At 38.0% G+C, this 16,871-nt stretch overlaps 1 protein-coding gene across 1 annotated transcript in view; it reads right to left on the reverse strand.

Moving 5' to 3' along the window:
• Positions 1–2,876: 2,876 nt before the first annotated feature.
• The window catches only part of LOC140246384 (adhesion G-protein coupled receptor G6-like), a 31,133-nt gene continuing 17,138 nt past the window's right edge, over positions 2,877–16,871 (reverse strand). Inside the window, exons 7-15 of the mRNA XM_072325852.1 lie at positions 16,727–16,857; positions 14,818–14,964; positions 14,034–14,219; positions 10,603–11,007; positions 9,913–10,065; positions 7,705–7,829; positions 6,421–6,704; positions 5,852–5,918; positions 2,877–5,148 (exon numbers count right to left, since the gene is read on the reverse strand). Coding sequence (XP_072181953.1) covers positions 4,569–5,148; positions 5,852–5,918; positions 6,421–6,704; positions 7,705–7,829; positions 9,913–10,065; positions 10,603–11,007; positions 14,034–14,219; positions 14,818–14,964; positions 16,727–16,857 — 2,078 coding nt within the window. The 3' untranslated portion in view covers positions 2,877–4,568. The remainder of the gene's footprint in view (positions 5,149–5,851; positions 5,919–6,420; positions 6,705–7,704; positions 7,830–9,912; positions 10,066–10,602; positions 11,008–14,033; positions 14,220–14,817; positions 14,965–16,726; positions 16,858–16,871) is intronic.

The following is a 16,871-nucleotide window of genomic DNA, read 5'->3' on the forward strand; positions in this document are numbered from 1 at the left end:
TCCCACGCAGGTACTTCGCAGTCCCCGTATGTCGCTCGTAACTGAAAGCGGGTCGATTTCGAAGCTTTCACGCAGGTCATACGGAATACACTCAAGTAACAGGTAAGTAGCAAGCGTCTAGCAGGTAAGACGCAAGTACGGAACTCGTCAACATCTTTGTCCGCCCGCAGATAATTCTCCTGCTTGCTGGGAAATCCCTATTCGTTACAAGCCGGCGTAGTTTACTAGTACCCGGACAGGTGTGACAGCTCCGTTAGTTTGCAGGCACAAACCTTTTTTGGTCGAAAAAAGTGTGCTTCAAGACTACTACACGCGCCACTGGCACTGTGCGTCCCATAGAGCTTCCAGCAAGTGCCGGTGGTGCGTGTAGTAGTCTTGGCATATGCAGACTATTTTACGTTTGTTCCAACAAATAATGATGAAAAGTGGCCTGTAAAATTTTATTGATACCACAAATTGGAATCACATACTACCTAATGGTGTTCATGGAGGTCCCATCTACCACCCTGTGTGGTCAAACCTTTTCTGCGGGGTGGGTTGAACGAACTCCTTAATTAAGCCCCTTACAGGATTTAGCGCCTTGACTATAAACATTGTTGCGGGTAAAAAGATTTGCGTGCGCACCTCCGGGCGACTACGGGTGATATACGTGCTAGGTACTGTCATGTGCGGGTCATCTGCGGGGACCTCCAGGTGTAGTAAAAATTGTTCTTCACGCAAGGCTTGCCCGGAAAGGTGTGACACGGCCTTACGATTCTATCTTGTTTCTAAATTAATAAAACATCAAAAGAAAATGACAAGGATCTACTTTAGGCGTTATATAAAACAAATAATAAGTGGTTTTTTTTTTTTTTTCATTCGTGCAATGGACAGAATATTTCATTCGGTGAAAAATGAAATGTTTTATCCATTCAACTATATACACGCAGCAGAGTTGAATGGATCATTTCATCTTTCACCTCGTGAAATATTCTGTCCATTGCACTCGTAAAAATTCATTATTTGTATGATATTTATGTATCCATGTATGTATGTACACATTCATATATATCTGGGTTTCGAAACTTTTTTTTTTTCTCGGGACACTAAAAAATTTGCATTTGAAATTTATTTTCGTCGCGCAAAAACAAAAATGTAGTTGAAATATGATGTAATATGAAATATTTGATATCAGTGCCACGATCTGCCAGATCGGGCCACCAAAAGACAGCCTTCTTTAGTATGTGATAGAGCGACAGAAATTCTTAGTGGCCCTTGCCTTGGGCCATCGGGCCTCTGCTAATATTGTGTACACACGCGCACGCACACACACACACACACGCACACACACACACACACACACACACATATCACAGTGGACGTAGCGTTCGTTTACTTTGAATGCCTGTAATGCCAATGCAAAGCTTGCGACCTTTGAACGGGTCTTCGTCAGGGGTTTGGAAATCGACATAACGAAAAGCAACCAATTTGAAATGAAACTCTTTATCATTCTTTGCCTTTAAGTCATTATTTGACAAATGAAGATAACTTACATCCTTTACCAATCTCAGAAGCACCAGATTTTTCCCTGCCTTTGTAGGTTCAGGTATCAAAGTTTGCCTTTATTGATGTCCCAAGCATCAAACACGGATACAAAATATCAATGATGGTATCTTTTTTTTTGGGGGGGGGGGGGTGAGTAAAAAAAAAAAGAATCGGGCGCGATGTTCAGGAATTCTGATGGATGGTGGTTTAGTCATGGATAATCATTATGCAGCGTTGTTTTGTGTGTCTCTCTGTATATGTGTCTGTGGAAGGGGGTGGTGAATAAGGTTGAGAGATACGGCCACCATTTTGATATTTATTGACTCTTAGATGTTTTTTTTTTTTATTCCAAAGTTTCACACCCTTACTCTAAGGCTGAGATAAACTAACATTCTAGCCGTGATGGTGGTGGTCGTCGTGGTGGGGTGATCGAGCTGTTTGCCGGCTTAGGCCCACTGCTTAAAAAAAGGGGGGGGGGGCAACAGTCCAACTCTTGCTTTTGAAGAAATATACAGAAGTTCCCGTGTTTTTTTGGCGTAACAATTTCAGTTGGTCCACGGTAGGTGGAGAATTCGGGTCTTAAAGGGCGTCGACAACTTACTACGCCCAACCACTTACAATGCCTGGCAACAGCCGTCCTTCTGCCTTTGGAATGTAACGAACAATAAGATAGCAAGACTTATATCACGTTTGCGCCTTAAGCAATCAACAGATTGGAATTGGCGCAATATAAGTTACATGACTGACATTTTTTTGTTAAGTATTAACTATTGATATCATAGATGAGATTACTTTTCCATCCAATAGGTTACTCACAGGTACAAAATTGGTGCCTTTTAATTGCGTTTCGAGAGCGGCTGTGGCTGAAAACATCCAATCGGTTATACGTGCTAGTTACTTTTTTCAGCCAGGTTGGCATAATTTGGGAACCCCTTTTCATGGCCATGAAGCATATAAAATGGAATGCAGGCCTTGTTGCTACCAGTTGAAACCGAATTGGCTCAAATAGGATTATATTTCATTTTTATAAGGTAGAGTAGATTATACATTGTCAGGCGGATCGATAAGTCCTGATTTTGTTCTGTTACCCGATTTTCATTACACAAGACAATGCACTATAGACAAGTCACCGTTCATACACGATTACTCGAATAAATATGCCCACATACCTACTTTCACTTAAGCCAAATACACCAACTTTCAAGACAATCTCGCAAACATGCAAACAGACTCAGACAAACACACACACAAACACACACACAAACACATACACGCATGCAAATACGCAAGAATACACAAATGCGCACACCAACGATCAGTCTCTTTTTTTTTACAATGCGCATTAACCACTTTTTTCTGCACAAGGTAGAATCAGAAAGATTGATTGATTGATTGATTGATTGATTGATTTGAAAGAGACAACAAAAATATTGTATTAGCCCGATGTTCATCTTTATTTAGGTGAAAGTTAAAATGAAATCATAAGAAGGTGAAAACTTGCTTGAACAATGGTTCATCTTGTGCACAAATCATCGGTCCTCCTAGTTTCCTACTACAAGTACGTACTAATCATACAAGCAGAAGACAGGTCATTATTATCATACATAGTTTCTATTAAAGACCTAACTCCCAAATTAAAAAAATAAACCCCTCACAACTACAGAAAGGAATACAGTGTAATGCCTCAAGGAATTAAACAATTAATGTTTTTCGTTTGTTTGTTCGTTGTTTTTTGTTGGTTTGTTTTGGTCTTGTTTCTGTTATCCTTTATCCCCGAAACTCTGTTGAGACAGATGATACTGGTTACCTCGACACTATTTGTGACGAGGACATGCTCCCTTTGGCATCCTCGCATAAGTTATTGTGCAAACACTTAGCAAACGCTCAACCACACTCAGTTATCTTTCGAGACCATTTTATGTTTGCATCCTCATGCCAAATGAAAGGTGACCAGTTGTAAAATTTTACAACAAATTCAAAACATTACTCCTAATGTAGAAACATGCAGAACCCCGCTGCATCAACAAAGTGGTCATCAAGCATTCAATTTTATTGTTGTTTGTACTCTGTAAATCATTTCAAACGTTAATTTTGCCCAGTTCACCCAGGAATGAAGGGAATGATAAAGTTCACGTAGTTTCTTGAAGCTTTACTTATCTTTATGTATAAGGTATATGTTTGACATACTAGTATACATGAACATTATATCACCACAGGTAAAATGCATCATTATGATATACATATATACCAAGTTCCTCTATCGAGCATTTTTTACAAGCTAACCATGTAATATATAACTATATAAGTATAACATAGCTTAACAATGATAAATTTCAGCTGCAGTTGTCATTCCTCCAGGGTCCTTAAAGGCACAGGGAATGGAAGAGAGAAAAAGAAATCATGGTGACTTATTGTTAAAAGGATTCCGTTTCCAAAATGGTAGTAACATGGTGGCAGACAGACAGAGAGTCACAACCAAGATTGATTTGGGTTCAAAGAGCTCGAAACGCCCATTTACCGTGCTGTAAATCTTACACCGAACTTATACGTTTAACATTTTCTCGTTGGGCTATTTAGTTGACTCTGAGTATGCTATGACATAACATAGAATATACAACTGATGCACAGGACAGAGTGGATCGGTGAGAATTAGATGCATGAGTCTTTGGAAGTGTTTAAACCTACGAGCGCACTATTACAGACTTAAACAAAAGCATCAAATTCTCACTGATCCACGAAATAGGCCGGTGCATCATTCGTGTTATAAAATGGGCCCGTAAATTCATGAAATACAACTTTTTTCCCAATCATGCATCTCGGTACACCTACAACACTATACAAGACTTGAGCCATGCGTTCAGTGTGGATCAGTAAAAATCAATGCATGGCAATTGACCAAGAGATTGCAGAGATTCTAAAGCCCAATCTATGATACATTTTAAAGACCCTACTTTTTTAAACTTAGGCCCTAGTTTTGTTTTCATTACGAAAGTATAGTATTGCTATTGTTTGCTTGTTGTTGTGTTTTTGTTTTTGTTTTCAATTCAGAACTCAAATGCTTCGTTTGGGAAGATCAGCCTTGGTGTTCTTTCTGGGAAAGTCATTTCCACGCTTTCGGGGCGAAAGGTCGATCGATGTCCCACCATAGACTGTTTTTCACTGAACGAGATCAGCGTTCCAGAATTGTCCTTGGATGTTGAACTGGTGTGATCGGTACTGGTATCGAATTTGAAGTTAACAGCATCGGAAGACCGGGGCAGACAGCACTGAAATTGGCTTCGCCAAATTCCACGCACTTGAGGCTGTCGCACGCAATACAGTACGAAGATGAAGAATCCCTGTAACGAGTTCAGCACGGTGAAGATGGCGATAACCGCCGCGTTTGCCGGTCTGATAAAGCTCAGGTACCCGACGGCCCAGGTGAGGCCCATCAACAGCAAAATGCAGATTGCGTTTTGGAAACGTCGAAGGCGCTGTCGCTTTTCTGTCTCGTCGATCACTCGACCTTGGACCGTTTTGTTGAGTTGTCTTATCACACGAACGAAGACTACCATGTTGAAAATCATGATTACGCCGACCGGAACAAGCACGCCTCCAATCAACGGTGAACTTGTTAAGAAGCAACTGCAGTTACCGAACGGGAGATCAAAAAGACTAATTTATTCAGGGTTTGTTTTTGTTTTTGTTTTTGTTTTTGTTTTGGGTTTTTTTTTTTTTTGGGGGGGGGGTGGCTTTGCATATCAACTCAGGCAGGATGATCTGCGGAGATTTCTGTCAGTGTTGCAACTAGTTAGAATTGTAAATAAATCCGGAACATGAACCAACATTGAGCTACTTTTTACCAAAGGAAAATGATAACTTCGACTATACATTTTTTTTTCTCGCATTTATTTCGATATGCATGGAAGACAGCGAACAAAGATTGCGTTTTTACGTTGTAATACACAGGGTTTTTTTTTTCATTCAAATATCAATTTTTCATTTGGAAGCAGTGTGGCATAGTGGACAAGGATCCGAACGTTCACATAATTATAATGCCCTGGGTTCAAACCCCATCCGATGCGTACTTCCTTGGATCATGTTTTACCCACGATGCCCTTCTTGACCGGGGTGTATAAATGGGTGAGACTATCTGGCAATACTGTGGCAATCCAAATAAGAAGGTCGTCTGGAAAGAGCGTTGTTACTGGAAAAGGCTACGCTTGCTTTATAACACCATGTCATTATTACTGTACCAGGAGTAGGCGACAACGATGTAAACGGTAAAATTTCTATTCAGGTACAAAGTACAAAAGACCAATCCGTACGGGGTAGAGAAGAAACTTACTAGTTAGCTGCAGCATAGTTTTGACGCGTCGCTCCAGCAGTTATGGCAACGATAAGAAGCGGACATCCTGAAGTAAGATGATGAAGACATACTTAGTGTTAGTCAATTTAGCTTAGTGTTTTTGCTATCGAAGTGAAATGTATAAATGTTATTCTATTCATTTCCCGTGACTAGCAAAGCAGGTTTTCCAAAACGTAAAGCATGTTCGACAAAGTGAAATTACACCTTCTCCTTGTTTTTGTTTGTTTGTTTGTTTGTTTAAAGAGACCATCAAAGGAGGGTTACAAATTGAAACGCACACACAAATTCAATTACGCGTAAGAACATAGTAATTGTAGATAAGCAAAAGATCTCATTCACACATCATGCAACAAAACATTGCAAAGGGAATGTGTTGGCAAGGTACAAAAACAAAATAATGGAATGTGCTCAATTTTTCTTCAGCTTTGACAACGCCCACTCTCCTCATTCAATTCTAAGTGCTAATTAAAAGCCAAAACATGGTGATGGAATTGATATTTAGGACTGAAGGAGTGCATATGTCTACGTCATACTGGTTCAAACCTCACCCCATGCAACCAGCGACGCCTTAATTAGGAAGTGAGGCACATACGTGTTGAACACGCGCACAAGTAAGAGGTGCATGTTGTAACCTTCGACCCCCATCCAGAAGAGGGACGCCAGCATGAAGTAGTGGAGGAAGCCCGCCAGAATTGAGCATGGAGGAGTTGCTGGCACATCGTTGTCCTCCTCGATGTCAAAGCTGATCAGCAACACAAAGGTCACATACAAGCCAAGGAGTGCGCAGCACAACGAAATCAAAATTTGGTTGGGTTTCCGATCCCGTAATTTCCTGTATAAGATATAAATAAACCCTAACTTACTCATTCCCGATTTATCCAACATTCCACAAATGCAATGCATTTGTTAAGATATAACTGTTTATGTTGCGAAATGCTTTTCAGCTAACTCTTTCTTTTCAGGAACAGAAACAGTAGGCCTTATAGGCCCCTTTATGAAATTTTTCTTGTTCACTAAATGTGAATTTAAATGGACTCCAACTTGGAAATGTAAAAGACCTGTCTAAAAAAAAAAAAGAAAGATGAAGTAACCGATCACATTAGTAGCGCAATATTCAGATATGCACAGAGTCACCATGTCGCTCTAAACTCATCAGTCAGAATGTAGGTTAGTCTGTAATATTTAGTTACTTGTGCACTTGAGTAAATGATATTTCCTAAATTAATATATATATATATATATATATATATATATATATATATATATGATCACATGTAAACACACACACACAGATTTTTTTCATCAAGGCACGTGTTGAAGCTCTAAAAGTGCATGACATACTCCATAGGGTATGGTTTACCGTAAGAAATTCATGTCCTATATACATACATTATTCAGCATAAAAGAGCAGAAATCTAGTAAGCAACTGCTTCAATTCAATGTAAGAAACCCTATATCTAAAGAAAATCCTACATCTATCACAAATCACATATCTTTAGCAGAAAGGTTCCGTGGAACTCTGAAAAATTGGAAGTAACGCTGAAAACTTCACATATTCCTTTTTTGCTCTTATCACTATACTTGTTTAGGCCCATACTGATTGTCGAGTGCTTTTCTATGAGAGTTTGCATATGATTTTACATGTATTCATGTTTCCTATGAAATTGCATGGTTGGTATAATATATACAATTTATCAAAGTGAACAGCAAAAACCTAATAAACAATCAAATAAACAAAAGCAGATAGACCTCTGGATTTCAGTTTTTATACGTATCATTACTTTGCCTAATATATTATCTGAACACTCAAAACTGTAGAAAATAGTTTTTACTTGTTAATAGCATATGTGAGAATGGTGGCAAGAAGTCCCCAGATCGACATGCAGCACCCAAAGTAACTGATGATTTCCAACGTGTAGTCAACACGGACTGAGATTGCAGAACCGCCACGTAAATCCTTGTGGTAGAAGAATGAAGCGAAAGTAGAAGAAAAAGTAAGAGATCATTGTTCGTTCAAAATTGCACATGCATATATATATATTTTTTTTCCTGAAGTCAGTTGTTCATTCGTCAGTTCATGAGGCACATAAATGTGCCTCTACCATTATTCCTATTTAGCAGTGGATACGATTATAAAGTACTGTTGTATTAATGTTAATTAATGTAATTAAATTAATTCATAATGTAATAACGTTAATTATTAATATTAATTAAGATCTTATATTTAGGGCTGACATTGAAATGGCATCGATGAGTTATAAGCGTGTCTCGCTTAAAAATTAAAATAAATGTTAATGTTGAAATTGAGTTGACCCTTTGTGCGCCCTGAGAGCCTATTGGTACAGAAAAGCGCAAAGCGTGGAACACGTTCCAAAGTCTCTGGCTCAAAAAGGAATAAACCATAAAAGCCAGGGCCAAACTCTCAAAGCAGATTTTATGTTTTGGTGTGATAATATATAGTCCTGATTTGGAGTTATTAGTATGTTCTATGTGTTGTGAAATAATAATTGTGACCGTGCACCTCAAAACGAACATAAAGTCGCACACACTGATTTTGCGTGAGGACTGAAAATAAGTGAAATGGGTCAACCTAGCCGAACTTGACTTTTTCATATTTTCTGAAAGAGCGGGTCTTCTTTTACATTATGCTAAAATTTGGTATCATAAAACGGGCAGGAAAGTGTGTTTTTTTAGCAGTTTATCTCGAACATTTTTGGTAGAATAGTGTGATTAGGTGTGTCTTAAGAATCCCTTTTTCATTTCTGAAAAACCTTGTCCACACTCTTCACTTTCAACTCTAATAACTTTTGAAAAGATAGTGCTACTGCTTTGAAAGTTGGCATCAATTATGGTCAGAATGTGTTAATAAGGCATGCTTAATTTCAGCCTAATCTGATAATCCCTTCATTGTTGTTACTCTGGTGGTTTACTTCCTGTTTTTTGTCCCATTCATCGCACAGCCAGCACGGTTTGGTAAAGATTAAGCGCTTGAATAGACACTGTACTTCAGAGCCTCTTTTCTCAGTTCACACTTTTCCTGAGTTTGTGCTTTTTTTCCAATATTTAGATAGGTTAGGAGAGTCCATTTGATTTGAGTTATACATCATTTTAAAGCTTAAAGTCTGCTCTTTTAGAATAATATGGTCTCAACTAAAAATTCATGTCTGGCGACTTTTTGTTCGTTTTGAGATGCAGGGTCACAATTAGATAAATCAAGGAGGACAACGTGATGAATATATGCATATACTGCTTATTGGCTTTGAAATCTAGGTTACAAGACGGAATAGACTTAAACCGTAGCAGGCTATGTCGAAGAACATTGCTCTCGGCTATAAAGACCGTCCCTAAATGACACATTTTGTACTACTGGCCTGGAAAATTGCAATAGGATTTTTCGTTCATTTATTACCAGCTTTAGTTCTATTCCAGACAATTCCTTGAAAGTGAATGATATTTTCACTTGTATAGGAAGTTCTCAGTACAGTATTTTAGAATGTGGTCTCTTTTAACTCAACATAACTGGAGAAATGCATAAAATATTAAATGGTGAGACTGTTGGAAAAATACTTGCACAATTATAAAGTTGAACTGAAGTCGGACAAAACAATGGTTATGATTACAGCATCTTGTGAGAAATTACACGGAAGTGATGTTATCTTATTTATGACTCATATTGTAATATCAATAATTTCCAAATCCAGAGCAATTTTCTAGACCTTAGGCTATATATTGCAATAGCCAAATACAGCTATTATTTTATTCATAATGGAAACAGACTGTTCAAGGCCGCCAGAGGAAAGAAAAATTCAAGTGGAATTCTAATGATGGGAAAGTTCCAAGCAGCTCACGTGATTGCGCCATCACTCGGCTTAACGCGTATAGTCGGCATAAAAGAATTGATAAAAACGTTCCAAACTAGACTATTTCTGGACATGTATTGTATTTAGTCCAACGGGATCACAACTTTCTTTCTCATCAGCGGCCCACGTGTTCATTACCATTATTGGCACTTTGGTCATCACTAACAGCATTTGACTTACCATGAGAATACCAAAATTTGTGAGGTGGTTACATTCACACTCCGGTCGTTTATCGGTGCTGGAATTACTCAGCCAGCAGCCTCTGGTCGACCAGTTACCCGTGCCGTTGTTAGCTTCGTAGTCCCAAAACACGCAAATTGGATTGGTACCATTCTGAATGTTTAAATGAATTGCATTAAATAATTCAATGTTTTTTGTTGTTGTCTTTTAAGCATGAGCTTTGACCTTCCCGTCAGCAAGGAAAAACTTCGCCCATGTCAAAATGATTGCAATCACATTATATAAAGCCAGGCAATTAATTACCAAGGTAGGTGATGAACTGAGATGTGCAACGGAAAAAAAGGGCAATATCTTCTCAATTTATTCTGCAGGTGCCAGTAACTCACAATATTTATCATAGTTGCTAAGAAATAAATCTTGGTCTGTAATTTGATTTAACTTTTTCATTCTATCACCAATTATGAATCATGTACTGAGAGATAACATTGGAAGAGGCAAGTTTTGATGTGGTTGAATGACATTTTTCCTTAGTGCTTTGAATACTTGAATAACAATATACATTTCTTTGAGTGCGTGCGTGTGTGTGTGTGTCAAAATGAAGAAGATGATGAAAAAAATCAAAACTGAACACATTCCCACATCAACAGGGACGTTGTTAAGAAGAAATCTATAAAAATCGCAATAGCTTACCTGTATGAGAGGTGTGAACAAAATTCGGACAGGCTGTTTTAAGCGTTCTATTACCCGATTCCCGATAGACGCCCCTAAAATGCGAGAATTAATAATCCTGTTATATTCGGTATTTTCAACGGTTCTGTTTTCTTCGGTGTTATTTTCATTCTTGAATGAAAACGGAAAGAGCGACGGGTCACGGAAACCTGTAGCAAAAACGCGGGTTATGTTCATATTATTCGCAACAACCTCTCCCGGAACGAAAATGCTAGCTTCCGGCAGATAACTTTGGTTCTTTGTCAAGTTTGTGGCATTCCCCTGCTCGAGACGAAGATCATCGGTTGTAATGGTTTCATTGACACCAGTGACTGTCAGAAGAACTGAAAAACCAGCCAGAATTTCTTCTGCTTCTACGTCGTCAACCTTTTCAGAAAGAGAGAAGGAGAGGTAGGAGTCATGAATCAATTGATTCACTGGTCTTCAATTGGTAACACGCTAATGGTTATGAATCAATTTTTCCTTCTTAATGACGAAATGTTATTCATTTTTCTTCAAATGTGCACATTGTGTGTACAATGGCCGGGCGGACGGAAGCCTGGTGGGCACTCCCCAAATCTTCACCCTATAAAGCCAGGCTATTTTGACTCTTTCCTTATCCCACGGGCATACATTACATGCCCCTCTCTATAATCTATAACCTATCTAATTTTCGGATATTAATCTGTCATATTTGCCACATGGATTGAGCAACTTAAACTCTGCATGACCCCACCTTTGAACTTTCTCAGTACCTGCTACTGGGGGAGCTTCTCACGATATAAAGAAAAAAAAATAGAAGATATGTTATTAAAAAGTTTTTCCAAACATTTGACATGTCTTTACAATTGGCCCAATGATTTTATACATATATATATATATATATATATATATATATTTATATATATATTTAACCACAAAAGAAAAGCATTTTAAGTATTATGGTTGAAGTTTCTCAAGGTCACTACATTCAATGGGGCATTATTCATTAAGATAATTCTATAGATGTATAAAGGAAATGCAATGTAACTGTACTTCTTAGGTATGTCTTCAGCCCAATAATTTAATTACTTTTATGCACAGAGTTGGAGTACCTCAAAATTTATTTCTAACTACATTTAGAATTTTGTTAAGGTTATCAAATGAGGGCAATATTCGGCGATATGAAAAATACATTGAAATCATCTTTAATATAAGATTTCTTGGGAAGTGTGTGCAAAAATTGCAACAGTGATGGAAAAAGAATAATTGCAGCATGATAATGAAGTATATATAAATCTTGCACATATAGACGTGGCTGGTGTTGGGTAGCACCCCTTTAATCATCAAGCTTTCGGGCGATATGCCCTTCTTCAGGATCTACACAGTCAATGACAACAACGTATAAGCAAAATGAACCTAGGTATAAAATCATACTAAACTTAACTAACCTTATATATCACATCACAAAACACTCCCATACACCAAACATTTCAACCTACCCTCACACTCATTATCCAACCTACAACTTACAGCCATCGAAGCTATCGAGAGCAAATCGCACATAACAACACTACGCCGAGAATCCTTTTGGATTGACAAGTTAAAGACCCTCCACCCAAACGGAATTAACATGGAATGTTAATGTCACCTCCTCTCTTCTCCACAACTGATTGTCAGAAATTGATATGTATGAGCAATTGTAGAAATAAATGTAAGTATGTATTATTATGTTTTGTAGCTGATTATTTGACTTAATGGGAAGTATTGAATAGATGTATGAAGGTGTATTATATAGAAATAGATGAGAAGAGATTAATTGAATGTCAGTGTATAAAAATATGTTATTTTTTTAGATGATTTGTTAGATTATTTGAATGCTAGTATATAATAAATACGTTATTGTTTGAGATGGTTAGAATATTATTTAGTTGGAAAGAATTGTAAGTAGTGATAGATGTAACTGTAGGTAGATATATAATGATGTATTTTTGGGAAGGTTGAATTGTTGTTAAAGTAATGTGGGTGTAGGTATGTAAGTATTTGAATAAATAGATTTATGTGTATGAATTATTTATGTACGTGGATGTGTATGTTCGTATGTACTATAAGAAGTGTATTAATATGTAGAAATTGTAATTGTAATTTATAAGTTTTTTCTATATTGTTGGATGGTGAAAAAAATGAGTATTGGTAGTTTATGATTGATTAAATGAGAACGAGCCTTAGTACAGAAACGCCCCCCCCCCCCCTCATATACACAAACACATATAAGATACACCCGACCATAACTTTCACATAGACAACATTACAAGATCACACCCAGCACCAACACAGTAAGTATTGTTTTGAGATTGTATTTAGTAATAGAAGTTGGTTTGTTTTTTGTTATAAAATGCGCTGAATTGAGGTATGTTTTATGTTGAGTATATTTTGAAATGTATAATATATAAGGTCAGTTAAGTTTGGTATGATTTTATACCTAGGTTGATTTTGCTTATACGTTGTTGTGATTGACTGTGTAGATCCTGAAGAAGGGCATTTCGCCCGAAAGCTTGATGATTAAAGGGGTGCTACCCAACACCAGCCACGTCTATATGTGCAAGATTTGCTGTCAATAGATTTACTGTCCTTGCACCGCCCCGCCATGTTGTGGATAAGTCCTTTGATGTCAGTATATATATCAATATATACATAATCTGAAGTGAAAGAAAACTTGAATTCCTGATAATCACTGGTAATGTAGACTCATCATCTTGGGATCGATGCCATGGCAACAAGCAATATCGTAGCTTATATCATAGCTAAATTAGACATTAGAATGTCAGCAGCGAAATGCTAGGAAAGTCTCCAAAGTTGGTTAAAATTGAGTTGAGGGTGAAAGAGTGGCAAATGTAAATATGGTAGGGGCACAATGTGCAATATATCCCCCCCCCCCCCCCGGCTTTATATCGTTAGATTGTCTGGCAGTTGTAAATCGGGCAACTTCGTACTTAGAACTATGCCACATAATTTTCTCGTGATCGACAGAGTGTTTCCTATCCATTTAATCTAGCTCTTTTTTTTTTGTGCTCTGTCCCCCAGATTTAAATTCCTTTAAGGTCATGTAATATTATCATTTAGTGTCAATAAAAAATCAGACTTACAAAATAGGTGTTACTTTTCATTGATCTCTGTGGATGTATGGTACAAATGCAACATTGTATGATTTGTGTGTGAACTTAATAAATGAAATGAAAAAAGAAATAAAATGAACACCCACCACAGAGAACTTGCCAGACGTTGTTTTTTGTATACGTAGTTATATATTAAGTAGATTATACCTGTCTGCATGAAAATTCGTTTCCTTTCCATGAACTAGGCTGCTACTCTCGTTTCCACTCCACCAGATTAACATCATCGTATACTGAATCACCAATGTCTATTGGACTTACCACTGCCGCTATGTTAGGCTCCGTCACTGTTAGCGTTTCGTTTTGCTGGATCTCAACATTAACGAACTGTTCCTCCATGGATCGTACTGCTCTGCTAACAGCACCGCTCATCTCTTGTGCCATTTGTAATTCATTATCTGATGTGTCTGCCATGTTGTTGACAATATCCACCACCAAAACCGTCACCTGTTGAGATAAAGCACTTTCTTGATACACTGCATGTTTTGGACGGGACTTATCACCCTATTCCAAATGGACACGAGATCTTAGTTTTAAAGAGCAGAGCTGCAGATTAAACATTTATTTCGACTTTGTTCGATGTCGACACGGATGCAAGGAACATATTTATGACAGCACATTTCTTTTGACTAAATGAGTTTCATTCAACGATACATCTCATGGTTTAGAAGTTGAATTTCGCCTACTTTACACATCAAAATTCTTTGTAAAATCTGGTGGCCCCAGAAACAGACTTCGTTACTCCTTTCTTGGTTGGGTAGGCGAGGGGAAAGACCTGACCACCTTCTTCTGTTAAGATGAGAGCAACAAACTTGACAAGGGCCCAATGACGGCGTTAATCTATTACGAGTACATGATATGCTAATATATGACTCATTCATCAGGTGAGACAGTGTCAGTCAATGAGTTTAAGAAATAAAACGCCTCATCCTCAAAATGAAAGATAAAGAAGAAAAAAGAGAGAAAATTGAATGAATGATAGTATTTGCTAAACACTTCTTGATACATATATCTAACAAACAGCGAACATTATAATTCACAATACCTCGATTTCACTGGAATCTACAGAGGAGATATCCTGGAGAATTTCAGACACGGTTTCGAGTCCTGTTGCTGTGAGACTATCAGTGTCTTCCGTTATTTCAGCGGCTTGACTCGCGACCATCTCCACATTTTCAGTGGTCACTTCTTCCTATACAGCCATCAAAAAACGAGCCATCGTAAATACAGTTTCAAGTTTCGGTTGAAAAATAAAGTAGAGGATACTTCTTCATTGACACAGCGAACAAGACAATGCTTTAAAAAGCACGTGTCAAAGGCAAGGACATGTAAATCGATGTGGTTAGACCGGCAAACCGAATCAATTTGTTTGCAGGCTAGGTGTGGGTAAATGATTGGCTCTTTGAAGTTTCTTCTTCTTTTTTTTTTATTGTTATTCCCTTCAAGGTATATTCGACTTTACTAAATATTGTACATTCACAATGTGTAAGAAAGGGACTTTCGCTGACGTCTGTCGTTTCTTTTCTGTTTTCATATTACTGAGAAAGAATCCAATAATATAGAGCAAAGTACTTACACTATATTTGCAATGAACTCAGTGCTAAAGAGTAATGTCATTAATATTGCATTTGTTATTTGTTGAACCTTATCGTCTCTTCGCAGCAAAGCATAGCACAGAAATCACTGTTTTCATCCATCTCCCTTTTTAAGTGTTAATACAAGGAAAAGTAGAAATTACGCGGTGCGTAAAATATGTCCCCGCTGGAAGTAGCATTTAGTAGCAAAATGTACAATATCGGTAAAAAATCAAGGTCAAAGGTCAAAGAAGTCAAAGGTCAATAATTCTGTGTAGAAGTTTTGAAGCCCTCACCTAGTGCCATCACAAAAAGCAAACGGAATCGAAATCGGGTTTTGATAGAAATGGGGAAGGAGTAGCATTTTGTAGCCAATTTACAATATAGGTCAAAAATCAAGGTCAAAGGTCAAAGAAGTCAACGGCCAAAATTTTGTGTAGAAGTTTTGAAGCCCTCACCTAGTGCCATCACATAAAGAAAACGGAATCGAAATCGGGTTAGAAATGGCAAAGGAGGAGCATTTTGTAGCCAATGTACAATATAGGTCAAAAATCGAGGTCAAAGGTCAAAGAAGTCCAGGGTCAAAATTCTGTGTAGTAGTTTTGAAGCCCTCACCTACAGACTGTAGTGCCATCACATAAAGCAAACGGAAATGAAATTGGGTTAGAAATGGCAAAGGAGTAGCATTTTGTAGCAAAATGTACAAGGCAGGTCAAAAATCAAGGTCAAAGGTCAAAGAAGTCAAAGATCAAAATTCTGTGTAGAAGTTTTAAAGCCCTCACCTAGTAACATCACATAAAGCACACGGAATCGAAATCGGGTTAGAAATGGCGAAGGAGTAGCATTTTGTAGCAAAATGTACAATATAGGTCAAAAATCAAGGTCAAAGGTCAAAGAAGTCAAAGGTCAAAATTCTGTGTAGAAGTTTTGAAGCCTTCACCTAGTGCCATCACATAAAGCAAACGGAAACGAAATCGGGTTAGAAATGGCGAAGGAGTAGCATTTTGAAGCAAAATGTACAATATAGGTCAAAGGTCAAGGTCAAAGGTCACAACTGAAATTCTGTGTAGAAGTTTCAAAGCTCCCATGTAGTGCTATCATCGTAAAGCAAACAGAATCAAAATTGGCTCATAAATGACAGAGAAGTAGCAAATTGAACATTTTGATCACACACGGACGCACAGACAGACAGACAGACGGACGGACGGACAGACAGACGGACGGACACACGGACACACACACGTACGGAGCCCGTTTCATAGTCCCCTGCTCGAAATCGTTCGGCGGGGACAAAAATCTTCATTTAAGATTAAAGACAGATATTGTTGTTTTCCATGTATATTCATAACAGTAATGGATGAGAGGCTTGAACAGTTTTACCTGTTGCAGAATTTCCAGGAGCTCATCGGCAGTGAGGTCTCGTCCACAGGTCTCGTCCACATCTTCCATCACCCAGTTACACGGTGAGATCGTATCTCCTTCGCAGGTCGCTGCAATGGCAGGCTGGCCACCTGTCAGGTTCATG

This window comes from Diadema setosum, chromosome 2 (assembly GCF_964275005.1).
Source record: "Diadema setosum chromosome 2, eeDiaSeto1, whole genome shotgun sequence".
NCBI classification, from domain to species: domain Eukaryota; kingdom Metazoa; phylum Echinodermata; class Echinoidea; order Diadematoida; family Diadematidae; genus Diadema; species Diadema setosum.